This window comes from Bos grunniens, chromosome 22 (genome assembly GCF_055505025.1).
Source record: "Bos grunniens cultivar Pamir isolate PY7600 chromosome 22, Bosgru_T2T1.0, whole genome shotgun sequence".
In the NCBI taxonomy this organism is placed as follows: Eukaryota; Metazoa; Chordata; class Mammalia; order Artiodactyla; family Bovidae; genus Bos; species Bos grunniens.
The window spans coordinates 43,973,962-44,001,684 of NC_141186.1; the positions used below are offsets into that span (position 1 = coordinate 43,973,962).

General features: G+C 37.2%; 3 protein-coding genes and 1 long non-coding RNA gene across 8 annotated transcripts in view; 3 read left to right on the top strand and 1 right to left on the bottom strand.

The window, feature by feature from the left end:
- Positions 1-4,903, top strand: part of DENND6A (DENN domain containing 6A) — a 72,336-nt gene extending 67,433 nt beyond the window's left edge. The window contains exon 20 of the mRNA XM_086367365.1: positions 4,586-4,903. Coding sequence (XP_086223491.1) covers positions 4,586-4,705 — 120 coding nt within the window. The 3' untranslated portion in view covers positions 4,706-4,903. The remainder of the gene's footprint in view (positions 1-4,585) is intronic.
- On the top strand, positions 2,962-3,616 carry LOC147348350 (uncharacterized). Its single transcript, XR_015151499.1, has 2 exons — positions 2,962-3,085; positions 3,410-3,616. It is a non-coding gene; the product is annotated as an uncharacterized LOC147348350 (long non-coding RNA).
- A 2,015-nt stretch (positions 4,904-6,918) lies between the features above and the next one.
- Positions 6,919-7,790, bottom strand: LOC147348351 (uncharacterized). Its single transcript, XM_086367388.1, has 2 exons — positions 7,312-7,790; positions 6,919-7,075 (listed from the first exon to the last, which is right to left on the bottom strand). The coding sequence occupies exon 1, from the start codon at positions 7,788-7,790 to the stop codon at positions 7,359-7,361; it is 432 nt and encodes a 143-aa protein (XP_086223514.1). The 3' UTR covers positions 6,919-7,075; positions 7,312-7,358.
- Positions 7,706-27,310, top strand: ARF4 (ARF GTPase 4). 5 transcript variants are annotated; one of them, XM_086367378.1, is made up of 7 exons: positions 7,706-8,028; positions 14,465-14,515; positions 16,440-16,520; positions 17,483-17,592; positions 22,878-22,949; positions 24,363-24,488; positions 25,156-27,310. In XM_086367378.1, the coding sequence occupies exons 1-7, from the start codon at positions 7,962-7,964 to the stop codon at positions 25,177-25,179; spliced, it is 531 nt and encodes a 176-aa protein (XP_086223504.1). In that variant the 5' UTR covers positions 7,706-7,961; the 3' UTR covers positions 25,180-27,310. The 5 variants fall into 5 exon arrangements, with proteins under 5 accessions (XP_086223504.1, XP_086223501.1, XP_086223505.1 ...); XM_086367375.1 differs by having other exon boundaries at positions 26,351-27,310; XM_086367379.1 differs by lacking the exon at positions 14,465-14,515.
- The last annotated feature ends 413 nt before the right edge of the window (positions 27,311-27,723 follow it).

The following is a 27,723-nucleotide window of genomic DNA, read 5'->3' on the forward strand; positions in this document are numbered from 1 at the left end:
GGGGGAGAGAGAGAGTCACTGAGTCGCTCTGTGTACTTTTAAAATGATTTTATGTATTTGGAACATTCCTCATAATGGTCATTGCAATTATAGGTTATTTTTAGTAAAACTTTGGTAAATATCTGCACCTTGCAGGAGCATAGTTCTTAAAATAAGCAAATGTCCCGGAAGGTGGCTCACTCAACTCTTTGGCTGTCAGTTCAGTTCAGTCGCTCAGTTGTGTCCAACTCCTTGAGACCCCATGAACCGCAGCACGCCAGGCCTCCCTGTCCATCACCAACTCCTGGAGTCCACCCAAACCCATGTCCATTGAGTCGGTGATGCCATCCAACCATCTCATCCTCTGTCGTCCCCTTCTCCTCCTGCCCTCAATCTTTCCCAGCATCAGGGTCTTTTCTTTGGCTGTAAAGGACCACATTTCATTTAGCCCAGTGTTTGGGTTTTTCAGAGCCCAACTAATCAGCTTCTGAGTACTTCCAAGACTCCCACTGGCAACCAGCCTTTATGTAACAGCTACTTGAGGCCTTCCACTGGACTGAATCTGACTCTGGCCAGTAACCAGCAAACATTCCCTTGGAAGTCTTGACTGGGGAAAGCAACGAACAAACAGACCTCAAGGAATGGGGGCTATGAATTGATTCCAAATAACTGGAAAACTCAACTGCCACCAGAAGTCCCCAATGTTGAGTTGGGGGAAGGATCTATGGGCTGGGGTTTTCCTGGGGAAATTTGGTCTGAAAGGTGACAGGCTTGGTTGGCCTAGGGCAGAAGCCTCTACCAACTTGACCTGTTCTGTAAAGGAAAGCTAATGAGATCTAGAGTTGGAATGCAAAAAACAGAGTGCAGCTCAATGGAGAGGAACTGATGTCACTGGAAAGGGCAAGAAAGACCACGAACTCAGAGTTGGAGAGCTGCACTTCTGTTTCTTACTGTCTTTGGAAGTTCACTTTGGATCCAGCCTTGTCACCAATCTGTTAAAAAAACTAAAATTCAACTGAGTTTTGTAAAAGATCTAATTGACTATTCCATGACTTGAGTCTGGCAGCATCCCAACTGGTAAACAGGACAGTCTGAAGGGCTGTACAAAATGGAAGATTTTTATAGGCAGAAGGAGGGTGAGACAAGAAGGTATTAGCAAAAGAAAAGAAAGGATAATTTTAGGCCACCTTCTTTTGGGGAAGAAGAGGTCTGGCAGGGGTCTTTATCATGCAGATTACCTCACTATTGTTGATGAGTAAATTTTAGATTGGTTGTTTTAAAGGTCACATTTCTGGGAGGGGTTGAAACTGCAATTCAGTCTTTAGTTTGCTGTAGTGGAATGTGGGGTCTGCAAGTACACAAATGATTCCATTTTGATCTTTTTGCTTCTTCTTTGGGCTTCCCTGAGGGCTCAGGCGGTAAAGAATTTGTCTGCAATGCAGGAGATCAGAGTTTCATCCATGGGTCAGGAAAATCCCCTGCAGAAGAGAACAGCTAACCCCTCTAATATTCCTGCCTGGAGAATTCCATAGACAGAGAAGCCTGGTGGGCTACAGTCCGTGGGCTTGCAAAGAGTGAAACAGGACTGAGTGAAACTTTTATAAATGTTAGATGGTGAATACAAATCTTAGTAGAATTAGTGGTCTTGTTGTAGGAAGGGGGACCCTTTCAAGGGCCTGAGAGGGGCCTTTATTGGGCCCTGAAGGGGGCTCCTTTCCTGCAAGAGTCTCAAGATACAGTCCTGCCATAAAATCACTCAGCTTTAAAGTTTCTAGAAAACCAGAGTACCAGTTCTTCTGGAAGTCAGGAATATGACTGCAATAAATACTTCAAAGGAAGCTAGTCAAGTTCTTGGCATTCCCTGTTTTTAAAGTTTCCAGTAAGAAACTTTAAATGAATTTGACTTATCTATACAATGGATATCACCTCGAAGAAGCAGGGGCTTCCCTTGGCTCAGATGGTAAAGAATCTGTCTGCAATGCGGGAGACCTGGGTTTGACCCCTGCTTAGAAAGATTTCCTGGAGAAGAGAATGGCAACTCACTCCAGTATTCTTGCCTGGAGAATCCCCATGGATGGGGTTGCAAAGAGTAAGACACGACTGAGCGACTGCACTTCCTTTTAAGAAGCAAATAAAGCAGGAGAATTGTTTTAAATTGGAGAAGTAGGCGAATGTTGACTAAAGTCAGGTGGACTTAATATTCTTCCAAGTCAGCAGTGTCTACCAAAATTAAAAAACAAAACACTGACTCCTAGGTAAGATGAGGGTATAGATTCAAATAAACAGAGCCTCCCACCACATATAAATGGAATAAATTAAAAAAAAATTTTTTTTTTAAAGAAGACTTAATAGACTAAAAGGCACTGAGGTGACGTGTTTGGCCAAACTATCCAAAGATTCTGGGAGTTCATATACTGTTCCCCTTTTGAAAGAGAAAGTAGGTGATGGACATGATTCTTTGTAGAAGCATGGATATTTTTCCATTATTGCAGACAAATAACAATATTCAGAGGACAAAAACTTTTAACAAGGTAAGTGATGGATTATAATCAGAGAATGAGATCAAAATGGAGTTTATAGAGGTTGAGAAATGAAGGCCAAAAATTATATTATTGTATGACTAACAGGTGTACTAGAACCAGAGCTGAGTTTTTTTTTTAGAGCTGAATCATTGTTGAACAAAGTGAGTGACATGGATTAAATTGTTGAGAGGATTAAATGGGATAATGCATGTTACAATGCTTAGCTATAATAAGTGCTCAGTAACATTCACTGTTGCAAGTAAATATTAGAATATTAGCACTATTTATAGAATACATACTCTCTGAAAATTTCAGAGGAGGTGAAATGGTTTCCTTAAGCTTGTGTTCTAGTGGGACATAAATCAGCAAAAATAATTACATGATTAAATCTAACAGACTAAAACATAAACACATGTGAGACCGGAAAGCTCTCATTCTAAAAAAAAAAAAAAAAACAGATGAAGAAAGCAATACTTGGTGTAGTGTGCTGTTTAAAAGAATAAGCTTTAGAGTTGGAGCAACCTTATAATACAATCCTCAAAGTTGTTAGGATTTTAAATGAAGTATATAGCACTTGGTACATGGTAAGTGATCAGTAAATGATAGCAAGTTTTCCCTCTGGGGCTCAACTTCCTCACTTTTAAAAATAAGGCAATAGTACAGTGGGTAAGGGTGTTGACACGAGAAGAAATGGTTTCTTGTCCCAGTTATTAGCTGTGATACCTTGGGCAGGTTACTTAACTTCTCTGACCCTGATTAGCCTTATCTTTACAATGGAGACATTTCAGTGGACCATTAACATCCTGTTTTGTAATCTCCATTGGCTTCTTGATGTGCAGCAAATCTTAAGTGGAAATCTGAAAAATCTACTCTGACGTCTTCATTTGATGTTCTGGTTAATGTTTTAGAGGCTAGTGATGGAAATCAGAGTTCTCTTCAGCTGTCTTGCTTAACTAAACAAAATATGGATTACATTTTGGAAGAAGTTATGAGGAAGGAGACTCATTTCATTTGTCTTGAGAAGTTTAGAAAATCAATTTAAGAAGACTGGTGGAATCAGGTGAACATTGTTTAATTATATATATATATAAATTAAAAATATATATTACAATATTGCTTCTGTTTTTTATGTTTTGATTTTTTGATAACAAGGCGTCTGGGATCTTAGTTTCCTGTTCAGGAATCAAACCTGCAGCATCTGCATTGGCAATCTTAACACTGGATTGCCAGGGAAGTCCCAGGTGAACACTATTTTAAGGAATTCTCTATAAACCTCAAAGCAGACAGGCATGCTTAGTCACTGAGTGCTGCCCAGCTCTTTGCAACCCCATGGACCTGCCAGGCTCCTCTGTGCATGGGATTTCCCAGGCAAGAATACTGGAGTGGGTTGCCATTTCTTCCTCCAGGGATCTTCCTGACCCGGAGATTTGAACCCAGGTCTCCTGCATTATAGGAGATTCTTTACCAGGTGAGCCACAAGGGAAGCCCATAAAAGCTACTTAAAGGATACAAATTTTTTTTTAATCTAGCAATCTTCCAAAATGCAATTTTTAGTTCTTCAACTGCTAAGCAATGCTTTACATGTCTTTCCAGTGAAGAGGAAGTTTTCTTCTTGAAGACAGTCTATAATTCCTTTTAAGTTAAATTCTAGGCAAATATGTGGATCTCTTAGGTAATTGCATAGACTTTCAGTTATTAAAAAATTAAATAGTATTTTGTTGCACACTATAATAAACATGTCTATTAAATTGCTTTTAAAGAGTTTAAAAATCTGATTATATTAAATCAATTGCTTTCCCTTTGCATTTCCCTTGTTTTCTTCAAATGTATATTTAATCACATTTATTTTCACCTTGTTTAAGAATTTATTATTGGAACATTTGAGAATTTAAACAGGAGGAACCGAATAAACCCACTGTAATCTATGAAGTGGCTTTACTATATCCACTGGAAGAAGGAAGTTTGGTTTTGATTGCCCAGGGTCACTCCTAAAATACGAGTTTCTAAAGGGTAGATCTACCAGATGGAGTTTTACTCAGTAGGTCTTCAACAACATAAAGCTTACCCGTTGTGAAACTTTGCAGGTTTTTCTTATTCAGCCCCATCCTGCAGAATGCACCAGCTGGAATAAACAACTACAGAACCACCTGCTGCTGCTGCTGCTAAGTCGCTTCAGTCGTGTTCGACTCTGTGTGACCCCATAGACGGCAGCCCACCAGGCTCCCCCGTCCCTGGGATTCTCCAGGCAAGAACATTGGAGTGGGTTGCCACTTCCTTCTCCAATACAGAACCACCTAGGACAGCACAATTAGGAAAAGAAATTAAATATCCTGGTAATGTGTCTAATAACTATTAATTTATCATTGTTGTAAGTTTATAAAATTGCAGCTGCAATAGAAAAATCGGAATACCTGGACTTGTGACCAGAGGAAAAGAAAGAAAGGGGTATATAAGTATTTTGGGACGTCCCTGGCAGTCCAATGGTTAGGACTCTGCTCTCATGGTGTGGGTTTAATCCCTGGTTAGGGAATTAAGATCCCACAAACCATGTGCCAAAAAAATACTTCTTTTAAAAAGTTGATGTTTCCAGTTTTCTGCATTATAATGCTGTAGTGAATAATGAACATCTTACGAGTATCATTTGGAAACTTGAGGGAAATTTTGGTACCATAAATTATTGGAAGCTTTACAATTTGGTAGGTTAGTTAAATAAGTTATCTTACATGCATACAATGAAATGCAACCCTTAAAAAGAATGAGTTAAATCTATAAATACTGATATTTTAAAATGGTCACAGTATATTATTAAATAGAAAAAGAAGTTGCTTAGCAGTGTAAAATCCCATTAACATTTATATAGAAAAGTTAATATTTCATAGAGTAAAATCTGGAAGAATAAATTTTAAGCAATGATGAACTTATTCATCAAATTCAAGTTTTTTGAAAAAATTATCTAAATGGTGCATGAATAAATTCATCTTACAAAAATAAATTAATACAGATTCACAGATACTTGTATTCAAATGTTCAGTTTTATTCATAAAAGTCCAAAACTTCAGAACAACCCAAATGGGCAATCAGTTGATGAATGGATAAAGAAACTAGTATATCCACGATGGAATAGTACTTGGCAATTAAAAAGAACAAAGTATTGGTACATGCTGTAACATGGATTAATCTCAAAATCATTATGCTAGGAGAAAGAGTTCATACACAAGAGTTTGACCGTTCTGTATTACTCTGTAAAATTTACATGAAATTTTGGAAAAGGCAATCTGTTACGACAGCATCAGTGGTTGGCCAGTGGCTTGAAGTGAGGGAAGAGGATGACTACAAATGAGTATGAGAACTTTGGGGGGTAATGTAAACAATTAATATCATGATTATGGTGTTGGCTACAGTACTGTATGCACTTGTTAAAATTAATAGAATTGTACACTTAGAATTGTGTTGCGTGTAAATTATATCTCAATAAAGTGAATTTTTAAAATAGAGATAAAACTCTCTTTTAACTGTCACCTCAAAAGTTGGTTCCCTCACTCTCTAGGAAGGTGCCCTCCTCCCTCCACACAGGTTAGACAGGTAACCACTAAATGTCATTACTGCAGATTCTTTTTCAAAGTTATTGTTCTTCATTTACACACACACACACACACACACACACACACACACACACGCTCACACATTTTTATGTTACTTTACTGTGGGGCTTCCTAGGTAGTGCTAGTGGTAAAGGATCCACCTGCCAATGCAGGAGATGCAAGAGACTCTGGTTTCATCCCTGGGTGGAGAAGATCCCCTGGAGTAGGGAATGGCAACCCACTCCCCGTATCCTTGCCTGGAAAATTCCACGGACGGAGGAAACTAGCAGGTCACAGTGCATAGGACCTCAGAGAGTCACACATTGACTGAGCAGCAGAGCAGATACCACTTTACTGTACTTAGTAATTATTTGGCATTTCACAGTAACTGTACTTTGGAGATCTTTTCATTAGAATTTATAGTTGTACATCATTCTAAATCCGGAGAGTATTCTCATAAATAGTATGGATATACCATAATTTATTCAGTTGTCCCTCAGTCATTCAACTCTATTTGAGTGATTACAAAGTAATATAAAAACAGACTAGGGTCCAGTTCTCTAGAGTTTTTACACAAGTGGGAGAGGGGAAGAGGGTTACCAATAGTAATATCAAAAGTGAAATCATAACTTGAAGAGCAGATGGTTTGAGTTATTTATCTAGTCAGGAGGTCAAGAATGTATTTTCCAAGGGGGTTAAACAGATCTGAAAGGTGGGTGAGCATGTCTTAGTCAGCATAAGCGTCGAGGTGGGGAGTGGGGTGCGCTAATCCTAAATTGCACCAATGGTATGGCGGAAATACATGCGAGGTGGAGAAGATTGTGGGGAACTTTACATTTTTAACAAGATATATACTTTATTTTGTAGACAAAACATTAAGATCATAAATATTTTTGAACTGAGGCTTTCCACTTCAACATCGGGAATAAATCTTCCATGCTCCTTTTTGGAGAGAAGAAAAATCAGCCTTCCCCGTTGGCTTCTCTTAAAAACCTGCAATAGAGGATGTAAATGTCTTGGAGCTCTTTGTCTTTACAGACGATTAGGGATCTTTACTATGACCTGGCGTTGGCGCGTTCGAAGTGTTTAGGCCTAGCTTCATAAACAAGGGTTGCTACAGCCTCGTTCTCTCCGCACTGGGTTTTGAACAACTTATCTCCTGACAAAGCAAGGTTTGTCTTCAAGCCTCCATTAGGGCAAGTGTCTGATTCGCCGGGTGAAACGTGTACCTTCGGAAACCAGGAAATCTCCGACACGCGCGGAAGAACGATGTTCACTAACTAACCCAAACTGCACAGTCCGCCTTTACGACAGGAAGGAATACAACCTCCAGGATGCATTTCTCTGGGCCGAAACGTCTCTCCTTGAGTCTGATTGGACGTGACAAAGCAAGGCATTGTGGGACTGTGTCCGTCGTCCAGTACACGGAGGCTAACTGGCCTCGCCCGGCTCCAGGAGCCACGTCCGGGGGGCTACGCCGGCCAGAGGCGCACGTCAGCGAAGATGGGCCAATCTCTCTCCTGCGCAGGCGCAGTGGTTCGGGAAGCGCCGGAAGCGCAGGGGGATGGGGCGGCGGTGACGCGAATCTGTCCGCGTTGGAGGGGCCGGGCCGCTGCCGTAGTTGCCGCGGCTGCCTCGTGACGTGGCACAGCCGAAGATTTAACGCCGGAGCCGGAGCTGCCCCGCCAGTCCTGGAGCAGGTCCTCATCCCGCTGTCCGGGAGCTTTTTCGGACACGCCGGCTAGCGAACCGTCCTCGCAGCCGTCTTTCTTCCTCAGCAGCTCTTTCCTCGCTGAGTTTTCTGGGAGCGTAAAAGGAGAAGGCCCGGGGACGCCCCAAACCCCTTTTGCTCCTGCCCATTGCAAGTGCCACTACCGCCATGGGCCTCACCATCTCCTCCCTCTTCTCCCGCCTCTTCGGCAAGAAGCAGATGCGCATTTTGATGGGTGAGTAAGGGCCTGAGGAAGGAGACAAGGCCCAGGTGGGGCGGACGGGTCTCTAAGCTCGGGGTGGCCTCGGGGCCTGTTTTTTTTTTTTTTCCCGGTCCTCTGTGGTGGGGGAGGGGCAGCGAGCTGGGGGTCGGGAGGAATTCCTAAAGGGGAACAATGGGGTGAAGGGTGGGGTGAAGGGTGGGCTGTCGCCGCAAATGTGTTGAAGAGGATGGAAGTGGGCCGCGGGCAAGGTTTCCTCTTTCTGAGTTTGGCGTTTTTCTGCTTGTTTTATTGAAAGCCCGACACAATTGGGCGGAGATGTGAGGGTAGCGAACTCTCGGATCTTCCGAGCCCGGAAGAGGCTGGCGAGGCCCATTCTGAGAGAGCGATCTGGCTCCCTTCTTCCCGGGTGTGAGCAGCGGTCGGGAAGGAGGGGGAGGCCCGGCGACTCCAGCCTTCCTCCTCCCCCTTTCCGCCCCGTGTACACACTCTGCACACTCCCAACGCTGTGTAAGCGAGCAGTCGCCGACTGCCCTGAGCCGGCCCGGGCAGGAAGTGGCCAGGCCCAGTGCGGTGGCCCGGGAGCACCTAGCTTTCCGTGGAGTCCGGAATCCTCAGCGCGCTCTCTCTTCGCTAAACTTTGCTTCGCTCTGGATTCTGCCTCATATATATGTATACATATTCTTTTCCTTATTAATGTCCTTGAAAACTTGAGATTATCATGAGTGTTTCTTTTGGCCAGTCTCAAGGGCTAAATATATTTGGTTTACCAGAGAGTTTTCAAAGTACGTAATTTTTATTCATCTGGCTAAAGTTTAATGGGGTGGGGGAGAAGGCTTAGAAACTTTTTTTTTAAGCTGGTGACAAGTTTTCAGTAAGTGAACATCATGACGCATAATTTTAGGGAGACCTTGTTAAGTAGTAATTACACGAGTGTTTTAAAAAAATCTTATGGAAGGTGGGCTTTTAAGAAATTGCTCTTTAGGGTCGGTGTTTTGCTCTGCTGAGGGAGCAGGGGCTTGTCACTTGAGTGATGTAAGCAGCGTCTCCCCGATGGTACTGTGAGTAGTTTTTACATCACAACTTACGTCTGTGAACCTAAATAATGCTATGAGGAGCCTCGCTTAATTTAAACATTGAGTTTTGTTGGTTCATTAGCTTGTTTTCTAGAGAAGTGGAGTTAAGGGGAGGTTTTATTTGAAAGTTCCCGGAAGCAAGGTTCAAGATACGCCACGGTTAAGGGTATGCACATTTGGTTCTTTTTTCACTTAACTCTAATTCCAGCTTACTCACAATCCCTGAAACAATTGTTGATAATTTATTCTCAGAGATAAGTGAAAGTGTTTTCTCTTTCAAAGTTTATCAGATTTCAGTTATGAAAAAATTATTTTTAGGAGGGTAAGTAAGCATAATGTTTGAGCTTTAAAAGTACCTGAAAATCGACAGTCCGAAGTATTTGAAGTCAATGGGAGACCTTTGGACTGTCATAAATGAATTTCCAGCGTGTTCTTTAAAGAGATTACCTAGTATGTGTTTCTGTTCTTGGAAAGTGTAGTGTGTTGTACTTGATAAGATTTCTTCTAACTTTTTGTTTTTCTTTTCTTTGGTCTTTTGTAATGACTGAAAGTTTCAGAAAAGAAAGGTAGAATTATGTATGGTCTAAGCACTTTCAAATATTGATATGTATTAGGGGAGCATTTCTCTCCCTTACTCCCCAGAAATGAAAGAAAGTGGAAGAAGAAAAATAACCGTGTCTTTGTGCAGGGAATAGAAGTCATGATTTGAAATTATTTAAATCATTTGATGTTAAATTTTCTATTAGGTTTGCTATTCTTGTTTTGCACTTTAATTCATGATAATTAGGTTTCCTTGATTAAATATAGTGAAATCACAAGGTCAACTTTTACGATAACTCATCAAACGAAGCATTAACCATATGGGGAGTATGTGTATGGATAGTGAAATAGGTGATTTGGAAGTTTGATCACTCATAGATTTTTATATCTAGCTTTATGAGTGATAGCATAAATAATCTTAATGTGTCTGCCCCATCCAAGTTTAGAATTACCAATTAAAGATTATTTTTCCATTATTAATGTTCTCTGACAGGCATATGTTCTTCCTTTTCCTTTATATGGCTTAGATAAAATTCATGCTTTCTTGAAGAGTCAATGACTTTTTCAGATTTTACCATTTTAAAGTATTATTGAAAGATAGCAGGTAGCTAATGAATCTGGTTTGCCAAATTACTGTGGAGTTTTACATTTTATTCGTACACATGCTTTCCTGAAAGCTAAAGTAATTTTAAAAGATGTTTGAAGTTGCACTTTATGTTAACTAATTAAAAAATTTTAAATAACACAGTGTATTGAATGTAACATCAAACTATAGATTGATAGAAATTATTTGTCTCCAAAGGGAAAAATCACATGTGATTGAGCTTAAATTCAAAGTCAGTTACCACCTTAGATTTTTCATGTAGTTCCTTTATTATCCTGTGTTCAGTATGATCTCCATATTTTAATTTATGATGAGATGTAATTTTGGTAAATGACTCCCTAAATGTTGTTTATATTTGAAAACAATATGTTACGTAGAGGAGTTATTAATTCTTCTCTCTTTAAACTTGCAAGTTATTGCCTGTTGAAAAGCTGAAAAAGTGTTGGCTTTCAAAAAATTGCTAATCCAGTGTAGATTTGTGTTATTTTACATGTGATTGGCTTTTTTGGACCATATATTTACTATGTAACTTAAAAATTTTGGTCTTGATTCTAAAAATAAGGTCCTTTTTGTTAAGTTTAGAAGATGTGAAAAAGAATAATTGGTATCTTATAATTCCACCATTCCACTCTATTTGTTATATTTACTTTTAGCCTTTAAGAAAAAGTTTTTGTTTCTCTAGAATTGTAGTTGTGGTATATAGCCTTGTGTTCTTTTTGACTTAGTTTATTATGACTTTTTCCTTAGGTCATTAACTGAAAACATAATTGCCAGCCTTTAAAAAAGGGGGGAGGTCTTCTGATTAGTTATATGATGGAGGGAAATGATAGAAGAGGCAAAAATCCTTAGCTTTATGCCATTAGATGTTGATGAAGCCACCCTTAGGTGCACCCTCATGTATTATTATGAGGTATTTCTATCAGAGACTGATAATTTGCTACTAATTAATAGCACAGTAATCAAAGTGCTGACATCCCTGAGCTGTTGGGTAGAAGCAAAACCCAAGCTCATTATAATTTTCCTGTACACCTGTTCGCATCAGTGTCAGTTTTGATAACTGAACCTCTGAGGAATTAGATAAAATATTAATGTACTCTGGGTCCACCAAGCAAACCTGAGGGAAGAATGTTGATATATGAGTACTCTGGCATCAGGCCTAAGATTGTTTTTAATTAAAAAAAAATTGAGATGTAGTTCACATAATACTCATTGATTTAAAGTGTATAATTCAGTGATTTTTAGTATATTCACAAAGTTGTATAACCATTAACACCACCTTTTTTTTTGTTTGTTTGTTTTGGTGGCTCTGGGATCTTATTTCTCTGAGAGGGGATCTAACCTGGACCATTGCAGTGAAAGCCCCCAAAACTAACCGTTAGGCCACCAGGGAACTCCTACCACTGTGTTAATTCTAAATCATTTCATCAGCCCAGAAAGAAACGCCACCACTTTAGCAGTCACTCCTGCTCCTCATCGCTCCATCTTGCAACAAACCATTTTTCTGCTTTCTGTTGCTGTGGTCTTGTTTGTTCAGGATATATGTGGACTTTAGTGTCTGCCTTCTTTCACTGAACATGTTTCCAAGGTTCATTATACTGACACATTATAGCTTGTATCAGTACTCCATTCCTTTTTATGGCCCAATAGTAATTCCATTGTATGGATATATTCCACAGTTTGTTTATCATTCATCAGTTGATGGAAATGTAGTTTACACATTTTGGTTCTTACAAATTATGCTACTATGAACATTCATGCAGTTTTTGTGGAGGCATATATTTTTAATTCTTGTGGGTAAATTAGCTAGGAATGGGACTGTTGGGTTATTCTTAATTATGTTTACATATTGAGGAACTGACAAACTTTTTCAAAAGCAGCTACACCTTTTCACATTCCTGCAGCTATGTATGGATCTAGTTTCTCGAAAAGATCTTGTGTTTTAAAATCTGTTTTACTACTCCTGTGACTCTGAGAACATTTCTGAATTTCAAAAATGGAGAGTTATTGTGAGGGTTAAATTACAAAATGTATGCAGTCACCTGGTATTGTGTTTGGAACACAATAAGGACTTGATTTTTAATTATTTAAAAATTATTATGAAGTTTATTTTAAGCTTCCTTGTAGAAAATCTGAAAGAAAAAATATGAAGAAAAATATCCTAACTGAAACCTGACTTACTGAAAATATACTTGTTTCTTTTCAGTCTTTTTTCTTTTTTGCATTTGGTTTTTTCCCAAGTTGAGGTAATTGCAATCTATTTTCTTTGACTTAAAGTATTTCTAATGATTGCCAAAAGATTTGGGGGACAGTTTTGCTGCTTTTGACTGTTCGTCGAAGTGTAGGTCCAGTCAAGGAGAACAAGTAATTCCAGTATATCTTTCAAAACAGTGACTTGTTTATGAGGGTGAGAGGGAGGGGGAGGACATTACTGGCCTGTACAGATTAGAGTCTTATCTTGGCTAGTTGAGGATTGGTTATAGCTTCATTTCGTGGAGAAATCTCATTGCCAAATATTGCAACATTAAGAAAATACATACTTAAGAAATCACTAAAGTGGCACAGAATTGTTATACTAACATTTTTTTGAATATAGAACTATATAATGAGTGATGATATACATTAATGCATCTTAAACTTCATGATAAAAATACCTCAAAACTTATGGCTTGCATTTATACACACTTATTTTAGATGCAACTCAAAAAAGATAATCTTTGTGATTTTAGAGTCTTGTATATGGCTGTGAGTCACTTAACTCTTGTCTTAAAATTTTAAAAATAGCTTACAGATGCTTAAAAAAACTTTATGGATGCACTATTTTTGTAAATGCTTTCCTCTTTTTTCAATTAAAATAAACATATAAAATATTGTCTCTTAAGCAGTCATCCTGATGAGTTTTCACTAGTCCCAACAGTTTTTAGTAAAGGAAAGACATTACTTGGGAAATATTTTCTTTTTAATGAAATCAATACATGTTTATTGTGTAAAAAGGCTCTATACTCTGTATAGAGTAGAAAGATATTAATTATGCATACAAACAGGTATAAATTGTCATTTAAAGAAAAGTTTAATTACCTGAATGTTTTGTATAACCTAAAGTAGTTATGTAATCATTATTTGTTCTGGATTTCTTTCATTCCTTGTCAATATTTTTGGACTAACATTGTTTTTAAACTAAGACTTGAGGTCCAGTTGGACCTCCAGTGAGGACAGGTGTATACATGAGTTCTCCAAACTAAACACAAATTAAAAAAAAATTTTTTTTGGTTAATTAGTTTTTGGCTGTGCTGGGTATTCACTGCTGCCCGTGGGCTTTCTCTAGTTGTGAGTGGGGGCTACTCTCTAGTTGCGGTGCACATTGCAGTGGCTTCTTGTTGCAGAATATGGGCTCAGTAGTTGTGGTGCACGGTTTTAGTTGCCCTCTGGCATGTTGGATCTTAGTTCCTGGACCAGGGATCAAACCCCTGTCCCCTGGGTTGGGAGGCGGATTCTTCACCACTGGACCATCAGGGAGTCTCCCTACAAGTGTTTTTTCTAATCAGCATTTGTTTCAGTTCTTCTGACTTGGGCTAATGGTATTTGGACTTAGCTAAAGGTGAATTTTGCTTTATTTTAAAATTTGATAAAAACTGCCTGAAGAGGATTTAGACTCAAGATACTTAAAGCTTTTTCCACCAATGAAAAGATACTGTTGTTCATCCCTTCGTCCTCTGTATTTTTATTGAGAATGCTAAACTAACGTAGCTGCTTGTGTTTCCTTGTGTATCTTTTTAAAGTTATGTTTTCTGATATGTTTGCTACTGTTCCATAGTTAAAAAATAAAACAGGGGCTTCCCTGGTAGTCCAGTGGTTAAGACTCTGCCCTTGCTCTGCGGAGTAACACGGGTTCGATCCATCCCTAGGTGAGAATAAAGCAGTTCCTGTTAATGGTTTGTTTTTCTTATGTCCATAAGTGAGGGCTTAGAGTGTGGCTCTTAACTTTAAGTGTCAATAATATTTTGCATAGAATAAACAGTTTCAGTATGAAGAAGTGGGGAACAGTGATTAGAGGATACAGGAGTAAGACAGCATAAAATGCCTGCGTCTCCATGGAGATTGTTTTTTAAACTGCCTTTTATTTAATATGTAGTTGTCTTTTACCTGGCTTCCCTGGTGGCTCAGATGGTAAAGAATCTATCTGCAATGTGGGAGACTCCAGTTCAAACCCTTTCTTTTTTTTATCTTCTACCAGTGCTCTTTATTTCTCCATATGGATTCACATTATTATCTAGAGTCCTTTCACGTAAGTTTGAAACTCCGTTTAGTATTTTTTTGTAGGATAGTTTTACTAGTAACAAATTATCTTAGTTTTTATTTGGAAACGTCTTACTTTCTCATTTTTGAAGGATAGTTTTGCTGGACGTAGGATTCTTGATGGATGTTCTTTCTTCCATTACTTTGAATATAACATCCTGCTGCCTTCTGGCTTCCATAGTTTCTGATGACAAATCAGCATTTAATCTTATTGAGAGTCTTCTGTACATGATGAATCATTTTCTCTCTTGCTGCTTTCAAGATTCTTTCTTTCTCTAGCTTGCAGCACTTTGTTTACAATCTAAGTGTTAATTTTTTTTGTAGTTCATCCTACTTCGAGTTTTTTGGCTTTTGGGGTGTGTAGATATTAGTGTTTTTCATTAACTTTGGAAAGTTTTCAGTCACTGTTTCTTCAGATATTCTTTCTCTTTCCTTTTCTGGGGCTCTCATTATGCATATTTTGGTATCCCTGATGGTGTCCCTCTGGTCTCTGATACTCCGTTTACTTCATTATTTTTTTTTCCTTTTCCTCAGTGTGAATAGTCTCAGTTGACCTATCTCAAAGCTCATTGATTACTTTTTTTTCCAGCTCAGATATGCTGTTGAACTCTTGGTGGTGTTTTTCCATTTCGATATTGTACTTTTTAACTCCAGAGTTTCTGTTTGATTGTTTTTAATAGTTTTCATATCTCTTTAATGACATACTTTCTCATACTTTCCTGTAGCCCTTTTTTCTTTTTAAAATTTTATTATGTTTTATTAATAAAATAATAAAATATTATATTAATTTTGGGGGAGTATAATTGCCTTGCAATTCCAAGGAGATCTTAAAGCTCTCCCCATTGTAGGGTACAGAACAGATAGGATTGTTATATAGGTAGAAGGAATTTGAATAGCCTACTCTAGTCTTTGATTTCATTTTGGACTAACTGATAAAAGTTAAACTACTTGCACAGGAATGTAAATTAGATACATTAGGTGATTTCAGTTTTGTTTTTTTTTTAACAGCATGGGTTTCCTTTGTTAAGTCATGCTCTGAAGTAAAATATTCTTGCTTAAGTCAATACTTAGTTGAATTGATTTTAAAATCTGTGATAGTGTTCATGTAGGTGACCAAATGTGATTGCTTAGATGAAGAATCCATTCAATGAGGTTATTAGGTATTGACCTTCCATTTTTGAAGGCTTTAGCAAATAATGTAGTATGTGCAGATTTTCAAAGATTCATGCTTTTCTCAGAAGCAAGTACATTCCTCCCTACTTATATCCACCTGCCTCAAAGGAATTTTAAGAATTTAGGCATTACTTACATTGGAGATGAGCATGACAGGGCAGTTTTAACAACCCAAATTAACCAGTCTTTTGTATCACTTCTGCATATTTGATGTTGAAATGGATTAAGATACGGGTAAAGTTGGCCTCATCTTTATAATTTAAGAAGGGCATAGTTATATACAGTTTTTCCTCTAACATTAAGACCTTTACTTAAAATTTTCTTGTTATATTAAAGGGAATTGACTTTGTCAGTCTTAAAGATTGCTCTTAATTTGTTCTTATGTGTTCTCTGATCCCATTTCTAATTTGTGTTTTTTAAAATGGTAGTATTTCATAGAATTAATGAGGACTTGAAAGAGATCTTAGATTACTTGATCAGGTCCCTTTATTTTATAGCTAATTTCTCTGACCTCTTTTCCTTAAGTGACCCCATGCTATCTCTCTAGGTCTAGAAAGGAAAATGGAAATGGCTTTTTTAGGAAGTGTAGTCTTCGTGAGCTAGAAATGAGGTGATTTCATTTCTAATTCATTAGTGCCTTGACGAGTCAACTTTTGCTTTCAAACTAAAAATTTGTTGTAAAATTGTATCTTGGTGTGTCCTTTTGGTCCAGATTTAAAATCTGTAATGTCTTTTTCTAGTTGGATTGGACGCTGCTGGCAAGACGACCATTCTGTATAAACTGAAGTTAGGGGAGATAGTCACCACCATTCCTACCATTGGTAAGAAGGTTTACAGTGACTTTTATTTATATCACAGTAATGTATTATAAAGTGAAATAGAATACAGTTTAATTTTGACTTTTTTTAAGAGTAGTTTTTGGTTCACAAAAAAATTGAAAGGAAACTACAGAGATTTCCCGAATGTCCTCTTCCTCTGCACATGCATTGCCCTCTCCATCATCAATATCACTTGTTTTATCAATTAATAAACATACATTAACACATCGTAATCATCCGAAGTCCATATACTTAAGGTTTGGTACATTGTGTGGGTTTGGACAAATGTACCATTAATAACATATATGCATCATTGTGTCTGTCTTGGGTTTTTACCTTTGTTGATTATGTATTCAGTCAGTTCAGTCGCTCAGTCATGTCCGACTCTTTGCGACCCAATGAATCGCAGCACGCCAGGCCTCCCTGTCCATCACTAACTCCCAGAGTTCACTGAGACTCAGGTCCATCGAGTTGGTGATGCCATCCAGCCATCTCATCCTCTGTCACCCCCTTCTCCTCCTGCCCCCAATCCCTCCCATCATCAGAGTCTTTTCCAATGAGTCAACTCTTCGCATGAGGTGGCCAAAGTACTGGAGTTTCAGCTTTAGCATCATTCCTTCCAAAGAAATCCCAGGGCTGATCTCCTTCAGAATGGACTGGTTGGATCTCCTTGCAGTCCAAGGGACTCTCAAGAGTCTTCTCCAACACCACAGTTCAAAAGCATCAATTCTTCGGTGCTCAGCTTTCTTCACAGTCCAACTCTCACATCCGTACATGACCACTGGAAAAACCATAGCCTTGACTAGACGGACCTTTGTTGGCAAAGTAATGTCTTTGCTTTTTAACATGCTGTATTAGGACTTAAAAAAAAACAAAAACCAATTCTGAGGGAATTCCACAATCAAAGGGGTTGTTTTCTGAATGACACTGTGCACAATGGTCTTCTCTTTTTTTCTTTTATGTAGGTTTTAATGTGGAAACAGTAGAATATAAGAACATTTGTTTCACAGTATGGGATGTTGGTGGTCAAGATAAAATTAGGCCTCTCTGGAGGCATTACTTTCAAAATACCCAGGTAAGTAAGGAATGCTATACATTTTATAACTTCTCTTTATATGTTTCATGTTATAAAGTTTAATAAATACTGTTTACTTGGATATTTGTGTTCACTCTGTGAGTTGGCATTCTTCTTATCAGTACTTCCGTGTTCTTCAGTGGACTCTCTCCTTCGTGCCTTTGTAGACTAAATTACCTAGGGTAGAAAAGTTAAATAATTATCATAGTAATATTTTGGAAGGTGAATTGGGATGGCTCTCAAGATTGAATTAGATGTCTTATCAGTAGTTCTGTTGGTTTCATTCTTAGTGTAGAATCTTAGAAGTAAGATCTTTCTTCTAAAAGTATAGCTTTCTGTCATTGTAGTTTTTAATGAATGTACTGCAGTGAGGGCACTAAGGCTTCACCAAGTACACCAGCTCCAAGTAAATATAATATGCCTAGTCGCTGTTAACGGACAAGGCAATGGCACCGCACTCCAGTACTCTTGCCTGGAAAATCCCATGGACGGAGGGCCTGGTGGGCTGTAGTCCATGGGGTTGCAAAGAGTCGGACACGACTGAGCAACTTCACTTTCACTTTCATTTAACTCAGTGAAGAGTTTATTAAGATACATGAGGAAAAAATATAGAAGCTCTAACTTCTCTGTTGATTTGTGAAGTATTTTTGTATTATCATGTAGTATGTATGATACTAACATGGAAGAGACTTTAGTGATCCTATGGAGCAGGAATTCTGCAATTTGATTGCATATTAAAGTCACCTGGAGAATATTAAAAGCCTCAAAAACCTAAGCATAATACCTGACCACTTGATTCAGAATCTCTGGCAACATAAACTAGACATCAGTAGTGTTTCTCCAACTTTAACCTGCCTATGAATCACCTGGGTATTTGTTAAAATACAGGTCAGTTCAGTGGGACCTGGCTGAGTAAGGCTTGAGATTCTTCATTCCTAGCATATTCTCACATGATGGTGCTAATGCTGCTGGTTTGGGACCTTAGGCTCCTATCCTGGGATTTTCAGCAGTAGCATTTTTGACATTTCAGGATGGTTAATTCTTTGTTAATGAGTATAGAGAGGGCTCTCCTTTGCATTCATTGTAGAGTGGTTGGCAGCATTATTGGCCTCTATCCACTAGTTGTAATCTACCCAGTCATAGTCTCCCCTGCCCAGTCCAGTTGCAACAACCAAAAATGTCTCCACGTATTGCAAAATATTTCCTGGAGACAAAATTGCTCCCTCTTAAGAACCACTGTGGTAGTCTTAACTCTTATATATGAGGAAACTGAAGCTTGGAATGACAATTAAGACTGGAGAGCTGGTTCTTGTTTTACATTTTCAGTTAAGTAGGTCCCAACTCTGGTGATTTCTACCACATGAGGGGTTTCTTACTAGTTTTTGTTTACTACTGGAGTTGATAAAGGTTTGTAAAAAACAGTAATGTGTGATGTTACAAGCACTTCCTATGTTTACCATGTGCAAATGTCATATTTGATTCCACTTCTTATAACATTGTATACAAGTGAGGTTTATTGCCACCAGGTAGCAGTGAATACTCCAGGTGAATGGCTGAAACAATCAGGTTTAAGTAGCACGTCATGTTAAGTAAATGATATACTTTTATTAAAAAATAAAAGTATTTCTGTTCATTAACATGAAAGTGAAAGTATCAGTTGCCCAGTTGTGTCTGACTCTTTCTGACACCAGGCACTGTAACCTACCAGGCTCCTCTGTCCATGAGCTTCTCCAAATAAGAATACTGGAGTGGGTTGCCAGTCCCTTCTCCAAGGGGAATCTTTGTGATCCAGGGATCAAACCTGGTTCTCCCACATTGCATGCTGATTCTTTACCATCTGAGCCACAGGGAGGCCTATTCATTAACATAGGTGTGGTTAGAAAATGTTTTAACGTGAGTTATATTTTAAAACTTTGTTGTGGAAGTTTTCAAATATATACAAATGTAAAGAATAGCATAATACTCCCACATATGTATTACTCAACTTCAGTTATTAGGATATGGACAGTATTGTTTAATTGATACTCCTTTATTATATATTCTGCCTTCTGGATTGTTTTAAAGTAAGTCATAGGCATTTTTTAGAGAACACACTTTTGAAATAAATTTGGTATGATATAAAACTGGTAATCCTAAACCTTTAATTCTTTCTAACTTAATTTTTATAATTTTATTGAAGTATAATTGATTTATAGTGTTTTAATTTCTGCTGTACAGCAAAGTGACTTAGTTATACAGACATATATTCTTTTACATGTTCTTTTCCATTATGGTTTGCCACGAGGCATTGAATATAGTTACCTGTGCTATACAATAAGACCTTGTTTATCCATTCTATATATACTGGTTTGCATCTGTTAATTCCAGGCTCCCAGTCACCCCCATCTATCAACCACAAGTCTGTTCTCTATGTCTGTGAGCCTGTTTCTGTTTTGTAGATAACGTTGGTTTATGTTCTATTTTAGATTCCACATGTAAGTGGTGTCGTATGGTATTTGTCTTTCTTTTTCTTGACTTCCTTCACTTAATATGACCTGTACATCCTCCATGTTGCTGCAAATGGCATTATTTTATTCTTTTTTACAGCTGAGGAATATTCTGTTGTATATATGTGCTACATCTTCTTTAATCCTTTCATCTGTTGATGGACGTAGAGATTGTTTCCATGTTTTTAAGCCTTTAACTCTCGACCAAAGGTAATCCTGGTCGTATTCCTTGACTTGTTTAGACTGCTATTTAATTTTCTTTTAACTTGTAATTAGACTCATTCCTGGCCTCTCTGGACCACCCTAGAATTGAAAGTTCAAGTACTTCTTCCCAGGGACCTCCAGGCTGCTGGAGAAAGCTTTATGATTACCTGATGTAATCACCACTATCCTTTTAAAGCTATCTTTTGCAACATTCATGATAAGTTCTTTTAGAAGCTAATTATTCCATTTAACTATACTTTCTCTAACTTATATTAACAATCCATGACACGTTGTTTATTGCAGTAAATTCCTCTTTGTATAATTGAAATTATTTTCCTATTCTAAACAAATAAGTAAATATTTGGCTTTTTAAGTAGTCTTTTCTTAGACTAGCCATTTTTAGAATCCTAACTTTTCTAGCCTCTTGATTCTGTGCTGTCTCAGGAAGTGAATAACTTAAACTTATTTCTAAAATAACCTTCCCTCTCAAGGTTATGTTGGGACTGACAGTGTTATTTGCATTTTAAACAATAAAAATAGATTGTTAGTAGTCCAGATAAAATTAGATCCGTTTAGAGGCATTACTCCTTCTAGAGAAGTAGGTTCTAAAAAGGACTAACTTTCGGGATAGGAGGAAAAGGAGACAGTTACTAAATGCCTGTGATATGCCAAATACAAATGTTAGATTCTTTTATACCTCTGTGATTATGTTTAATCTTTAATAGGCTTAAAAAGTTAGTATTTTATTTTATAGAATAGGAGGCATGTTCAAAGACTAGGTAATTTATATAATTAATAACCAGTGCTTGGATTTGAATTTGTTATTTTTCCACTATGCCATTGTTGTTTGAGTTGCTAAGCCGTGTCCAAGTCTTTGTGACCCCATGGACTGCAGCACACCAGGCTTCCCTGTCCTTCACTATCTCCTGTAGTTTTCTCAGACTTAGGTCCATTGAGTCTATGATGCCATCCAACCATCTCATTTTCTGTTGCCCCCTTTTCCTCCTGTCCTCAATCTTTCTCAGCATTAGGGCCTTTTCCACTGAGTCAGCTCCTCACATCAGATGGCCAAAGAATGGGAGCTATAGCTTCAGCTTCAGCATCAGTCCTTCCAGTGAATATTCAGGGTTGATTTTCCTTTAGGACTGACTGGTTAGATCTCCTTCAGTCCAGGAGACTCTCAAGAGTCTTCTCCAACACCACACTTCAAAAGCATCAATTCTTCGGTCCTCAGCCTCTTTGTGGTTCGCCTCTCACATCTGTACATGACTACTGGAAAAACCCATAGCTTTGACCATATATGGACCTTCGTCAGCTAAAGTGATGTTGCTGGTTTTTAACATGCTGTCTAGGTTTGTCATAGCTTTTCTTCCAAAGAGCAAGCATCTTAATTTTTGGCTGCAGTCACCACAGAGATTTTGGAGCCCAAGAAAATAAAATCTACCCACTACGATATACTGGCTCTCAAAGCACCAAAATTTTTTTCAAAGGGTAGAGTGTTTAAAATGATTTCCTGCAGAGATAAAGGAAATGGGCTTGAAGTTTTCTAGACCAAAAGAAGGTATGTGTCATTTAATGTCCGTAGCCTGAAATACTTATTGGCATGGTGCTTAGCAAGCTTTATGATAATACCGAGAGGATTAATCCCTCAGTGAATTTAATGTGATGACTTACACAAATAATAGCACAAGACAGTTTGTGATAAAGTGACAGAAGATTAAAAATACTTGGGTCAGGTTGTGGGGAGAATAATAATACTTGGTACAATAGGGATATATTTTAACAAATCTGCCCTGTCTCTCTCTAACCTAAAATTGTATACTTTTCCATTTGAAAGTTTTTGGAAGAATCTTAATTCAGCTAATTCCTTCCCAATTAGTATAAAATTCTAATTCTTTTGTAGTATAAATTTCTTTTTTTTTTTTTTTTTGTAGTATAAATTTCTAATATATGACTATCTTTTAAGAATGGCTACTGTCTTCTTTTTTGTTAAGAATTTCTTACTTGATCAAGTCATTCTTGAATTTTTCTTGATATAGTTCGCTTAAAACTTTCTTGCCCTGATTCTGGAACTGGCAGGCAGCATTCTAGAGTAAGACTTTCTTTTTATATGAACCATATAAAAACTACTGAAGTGCCCTCCTTCCTCTTTTTTTAGTTTCATTTTGTGCATGCCTTCGAGTAAGCTAATTCAGTTAGTAAATTGAATCTTTAGGATTGTCCTTTGATCTAAATTGGATTGTCCTTCCTTTATACTTCTGTGCCCACTTAGTGGCCATTTTGTTGCTAATACTTACCTGCACTTAAAGTTGCAAGGGCAGGGGAAAGGGATAAAGTTTATTCTTTAGTGTGGTTGGAAAAAGAGTAAGGGTTTGTTTTTTTGGAAATAGCATTGATAAGTTAAAAATCACAAATAGTGCTCAAATCTGTTTTTAGTTTTTATTGCTCTGTCTTTTCTTTTTTTTTTTTAAAGTAAGAAAACTTTCTTCCTAGCACTTAACTCTTGATATAGTCTTGCTGCCTGTATATTTAGGTTTCATGTTTATTTTGTGTTTTAAATTTAACTTATAATTTATTTAAACAATTTTTCTTCAGGGTCTTATTTTTGTGGTAGATAGCAATGATCGTGAAAGAATTCAGGAAGGAGCAGAAGAGCTGCAGAAAATGGTGAGAATATTTTTTAAATTTATCATTTATAAGATAACGTTATTTTCTGAGTGACAGTGGTGATATTAGTGGTCAGTACATTTTTACTGTAATCTGATTACATTAGTGAGCTTAGAAAGAACCTTGAGGAACTATATTCACAGGTTCTTAAGACTGCACATGAAAATTTATACTCATGAATGAGTGACTGCTTCAGCAAATTGGGAGGAAAGCCCAGTGTGTAGAATGCTCTGTGGATGACTCTCCCATTTTGAAGTGTTTGTGACCTTGGAATCCTTGTTCCCAAGGTCATTGGGTTCAGTTTTCTCTATACTGTACCTATAATATATAACTTCAAAATGTTTTGTAATATCAACCATGATAAAAAATTCCAGCTAAAGGATATAGCATTTTGGTTGATGGTGGCATTTTGGCCTTGCCATATATTAGATTAATATTTTCGTATATTCATATTGTTAAAAATCCTGAGGGGGCGATTGTTGAGGAACTTTGCCATGGTTTCAGACTTACAGCTGTGAAATATTTACTGAAATATTATCATTCATTGCTCCTAAGAATGTTGAGTGAAGTTTATAAAACCCTAGTGCTGTTTTATGTGTAACTGGTGCTTTTTATGTCTCAGTCAAATATTACCCCTTCTACTCTTTTTTTTTTCCCCATCTTTTTTTGGTAAAGTTTTATTGATATAATTCACATACCATAACTTCACTCATTTGATATATAGAAGTCAATGGTTTCTAGTATATAAAATTGTATAATCATTACCACAGTTGAATTTTAGAACATTTTCATCACCTCCAAAAGAAATCCTATAAACATTAGCATTCGTCCCCCATACCTTCCCTCCACTCCACACTCCCCTGTATATATGCATATGGTCTTTTGTTAACGTTTTAAAAGGTTCTTTCACTTTGTACTTAGCATAAGTTTCCGAGTTTTGTCTCATATCAGTATTTGATTCCTACCAGCTTCAGCTTTTGGTATTATTCTTATATTTTTCATAATACTACTATGCCCTAATCACTATATTATTTTCCCACTGTTTGATCCAGCTGACTAGAAAGTATAAAAGTCCAGAAAGACTCACCATGTAAATAAGTTTACAATTAAATACCATAAAGTTCTCCCATAAATGTTTATTCCTATGTGTGTTTCTTGTCCTTGCCAGTCCTCGTCCTCTGTGGGTAACTGTCAAGACTGAATGAATTATTTACCTTAACAAAGTATAGGATGATTTACTTAAGAGAATAGTTTTGTTATACTTGTAGGTGTATGATTATTGGTTCGATGTTTGATAATGTATGTAATGTTGAATAAATGATGTATATATGTAGGAAGACAGTGTTTTACCTAGTTTGTACAACAATTGAATTTTGATTTGATAGTTGTTAAAGTCTTAGTTTTCATTTTTAGCTTCAGGAAGATGAGTTGCGAGATGCAGTGTTGCTGCTTTTTGCAAACAAACAGGACTTGCCGAATGCTATGGCCATTAGTGAAATGACAGATAAATTAGGTCTTCAGTCCCTTCGTAACAGAACAGTAAGTATTTGGAGTTTCAATTATTAGGATAATTTTTTAAGCTAGTATTTAGTTTAAATATTTATAACTTACTTGTCCTCTTTGAAACGGGTAGTGAGCACATCTTTTTAAAAGCTACAGGGACTCCCCTGGCAGTCCAGTGGTTAAGACGCCACTCTTCACTGCAGGGAGCATGGGTTCAAACCCTGGTTGGGGAAACTAAGATCCCTTATGCCTTGCAGTGCAGCCAAAAAAAACCTATAAGAGACTCTTGCTTATATAAAAATGAGCTCTTTTAGGCTTTATTTTAAACCTATCTTTTATATAACTCTGCAGTACATATTTTGTGGTTAGGTTTTCTTTTTAAAACTCCTATATTTATGAGCTATATTTTAAATACTATTTGGTACTGTTTTCATGGTAGCACTAAACTTGTGCAGAGACTATAACTATGATATTAAACAAGTTTTGAGTTTTGAATTATAACAAATATTTATTTTCTCTCCAATAGCTTATCATTTTAGATCAGTTATTTAAGTATCAGCAAAATACAATATACTATTTTATATATAAAAATATCACAAACTGTTTTTGTAGTTTGTGCTTTACAATAGTTTTTCATTAACTTGTCAACAAGGCAAATACTGTGGTATGACAATAACTGTATTCACGGTTTAACATGCCCCAGGCTAATTTAAATAGGACAGACTAAACGATGCCAGTTTTTCACGCTGCTGCTGCTGCTAAGTCGCTTCAGTCGTGTCCGACTCTGTGTGACCCCATAGACGGCAGCCCACCAGGCTCCCCCGTCCCTGAGATTCTCCAGGCAAGAACACTGGAGTGGGTTGCCATTTCCTTCTCCAATGCGTGAAAGTGAAAAGTGAAAGTGAAGTCGCTCAGTCGTGTCTGACCCTCAGCAACCCCATGGACTGCAGCCTACCAGGCTCCTCCGTCTGTGGGATTTTCCAGGCAAGAGTACTGGAGTGGGGTGCCACTGCGTTCTCTGTTCCATGCTGAGGAGATATGAATTCATGCTTTTTCCCAGCCTTCTAGGTTATTAGGGTCTTTGGCGTTCAAGTAATAATTGGCAGCATATGGTAGACTTGAAGTGACTTTGCAACATTAAAAGAAGGTCTTTATTTTAAGCAAAATAAAACTGGTCAATAAAGAAAATTAATAAATCATCCCATAAAGATAATTAAATTACTTTCTAGGTCTTCTTCTTGGTATTTGTAAATTTTCATGGCATTTGATATAGTTACTGGAGATAACATTCGTAGACATTTTAAAGAGTGGAACTTTTGGGGTGCATGAGACTAAAGACAGTGAAATTCTTGGAAAAGCTTGCCTCTGAAATATCAGCAATCCCTACTCTTTGAAAATTTTGCTTCCTCTACTCTGAACTTAGTTTTATGAGAAACAAGGACCAACTGGGTATTATTAGTTATTAATACAAATCTTCCTGTGAACATTCAGATAATGTAGTAGTTGGTTAAATGTAATGAATGAGTAGCAGAACTTCTTTTCCTCTGCCCATTATTGATTCCTAGCTTCCATCAGCCTAGCTTACCTTGGTGGGTTTGGATATGATAGCTAATTAGTTCTGTGCTAGATGTAAAGAGTGCATATGCAGATGATTTATGATTTTTAACCCTCAGCAGTTATATGCTTTTTATATTTTATTGGATATAAAATTAGTCATTTGTGAGATATAATAATACTTTACCTCACTGACTTTAGTTCCTATGACTTTATATATTTTATCCCTTTTTTTCTATTTATTTATGGTACCTACTAATTCCCCTGAAAAATAATTTTCTGAATAAGAAATTTTAAACATTGATTATATAATCAAGCATTTTCTTGTTGTCCTTTCTTTACAGTGGTATGTTCAAGCCACTTGTGCTACACAAGGAACCGGTCTGTATGAGGGACTTGACTGGCTGTCAAATGAGCTTTCAAAACGTTAAATGAAGCTGGATATCTAACCAAGGACATGTTTGATAGAATTGGTCTAGGCTTGTTACAACAAAATTAGTTTGCATCTTGGTTATTAAACAGTATCTGGGACTGGTTTGGGCAGAATATTACTGCGTTTAAACTTATTTTGTTGCCAATTATTGTTTACCAAGTGTAATGTTGCCATTTAGCAATATGCTTGGTTTTAAAGAGATTCTCCTTAACTTGGGAAAAAAAAAAGTGTCCTCTTTTAATTTTACTTCCCTTAAGCCTAAATGCCTGGACTTAGCTAATGTGACACCTTTTAAATAAATCCATTTTGAATGTTTTTTTTTTTTTGAGCCCACAGGAATAATGTTTTAAAGTTACCCCTTGCTACTTTAATGATACCTTTATCATTCCTGGGACAGTCTGCTGATTTAAAAAAATGTAGCATTCCATTTGTATTTATTTTCCCCCCTTGCCAAAAAGATTTTTTAATACTGCTTGTACCAGCCAGGGAAATGCTCCGAAACACTATTCAGATCTTGCACTGAGGAACTTCTATTTTTACCCCCATTGTTATTGACTCCTGGCTTCCATCAGCCAAGCTTACCTTGGTGTGGTTTAGATTTGATAATTAATTCTGTGCTAGATAAAAAGAGTGCATATGGAGATGATTTTTAATCCTCAGCAGATTGTCTTCCTTTATATTGTATCTTTTTTATGTTGCATGTTGCTTTTGGTATCAGCCTGACTCTTTGCCCAGTATATGATAGTTCTGCTGATGTTTTATTGTTTATTGGTGAACATATCTTCATTAAGAGTTTTTGGAAAACTCATCAAACTCAATAAGTTTTCTTCATAACCCATTTGGAATTATTCCTAATAAAATGATAAAAACATTTAATGGTGTTTGTTTTTCCTGAGTCTTGAAGATGTTTGAAATGGATTTTTCTTATTTAGCAGAGTTAATTTGCATTTATTACATACTGTGAACAGTCATACAGATCCCACTGAGTTTATTGTTTGAATTGGAAGTAAAATACGGGTTGCTAAACATGTGTATAACAGAGTGGGGAGCAGCTTCAAAAATTTAGTGTTCTTTGATAAAATGCCATTTTGATGCTGTACATTTCTAAAGTCAGATCAAGAGTAAAAAGCTGTAATAAAATGAACTACCCCCAAAGTATATATGCACGTATTTGTTTCACAGCTCACGTTAAAAAACATCCAAGTGTTGTTTGCATGGCGTAATACATAGGTTGTTAGTGATGCTGCTCCCCTATGTAGGAGAACAAAGTTCACAAGCACTTTT

What these genes read in the sequence shown, in the direction of transcription:
- LOC147348351 (XM_086367388.1), bottom strand. Translation starts at nt 7,790, where the DNA reads ATGAGGACCTGCTCCAGGACTGGCGGGGCAGCTCCGGCTCCGGCGTTA.
- ARF4 (XM_086367375.1), top strand. Translation starts at nt 7,962, where the DNA reads ATGGGCCTCACCATCTCCTCCCTCTTCTCCCGCCTCTTCGGCAAGAAG. An exon ending in ATTATCTAGAGTCCTTTCAC is followed by an intron (nt 14,516 to 16,439) that starts GTAAGTTTGAAA and finishes GTCTTTTTCTAG; the next exon opens with TTGGATTGGACGCTGCTGGC. An exon ending in CAGAAGAGCTGCAGAAAATG is followed by an intron (nt 22,950 to 24,362) that starts GTGAGAATATTT and finishes TTTCATTTTTAG; the next exon opens with CTTCAGGAAGATGAGTTGCG.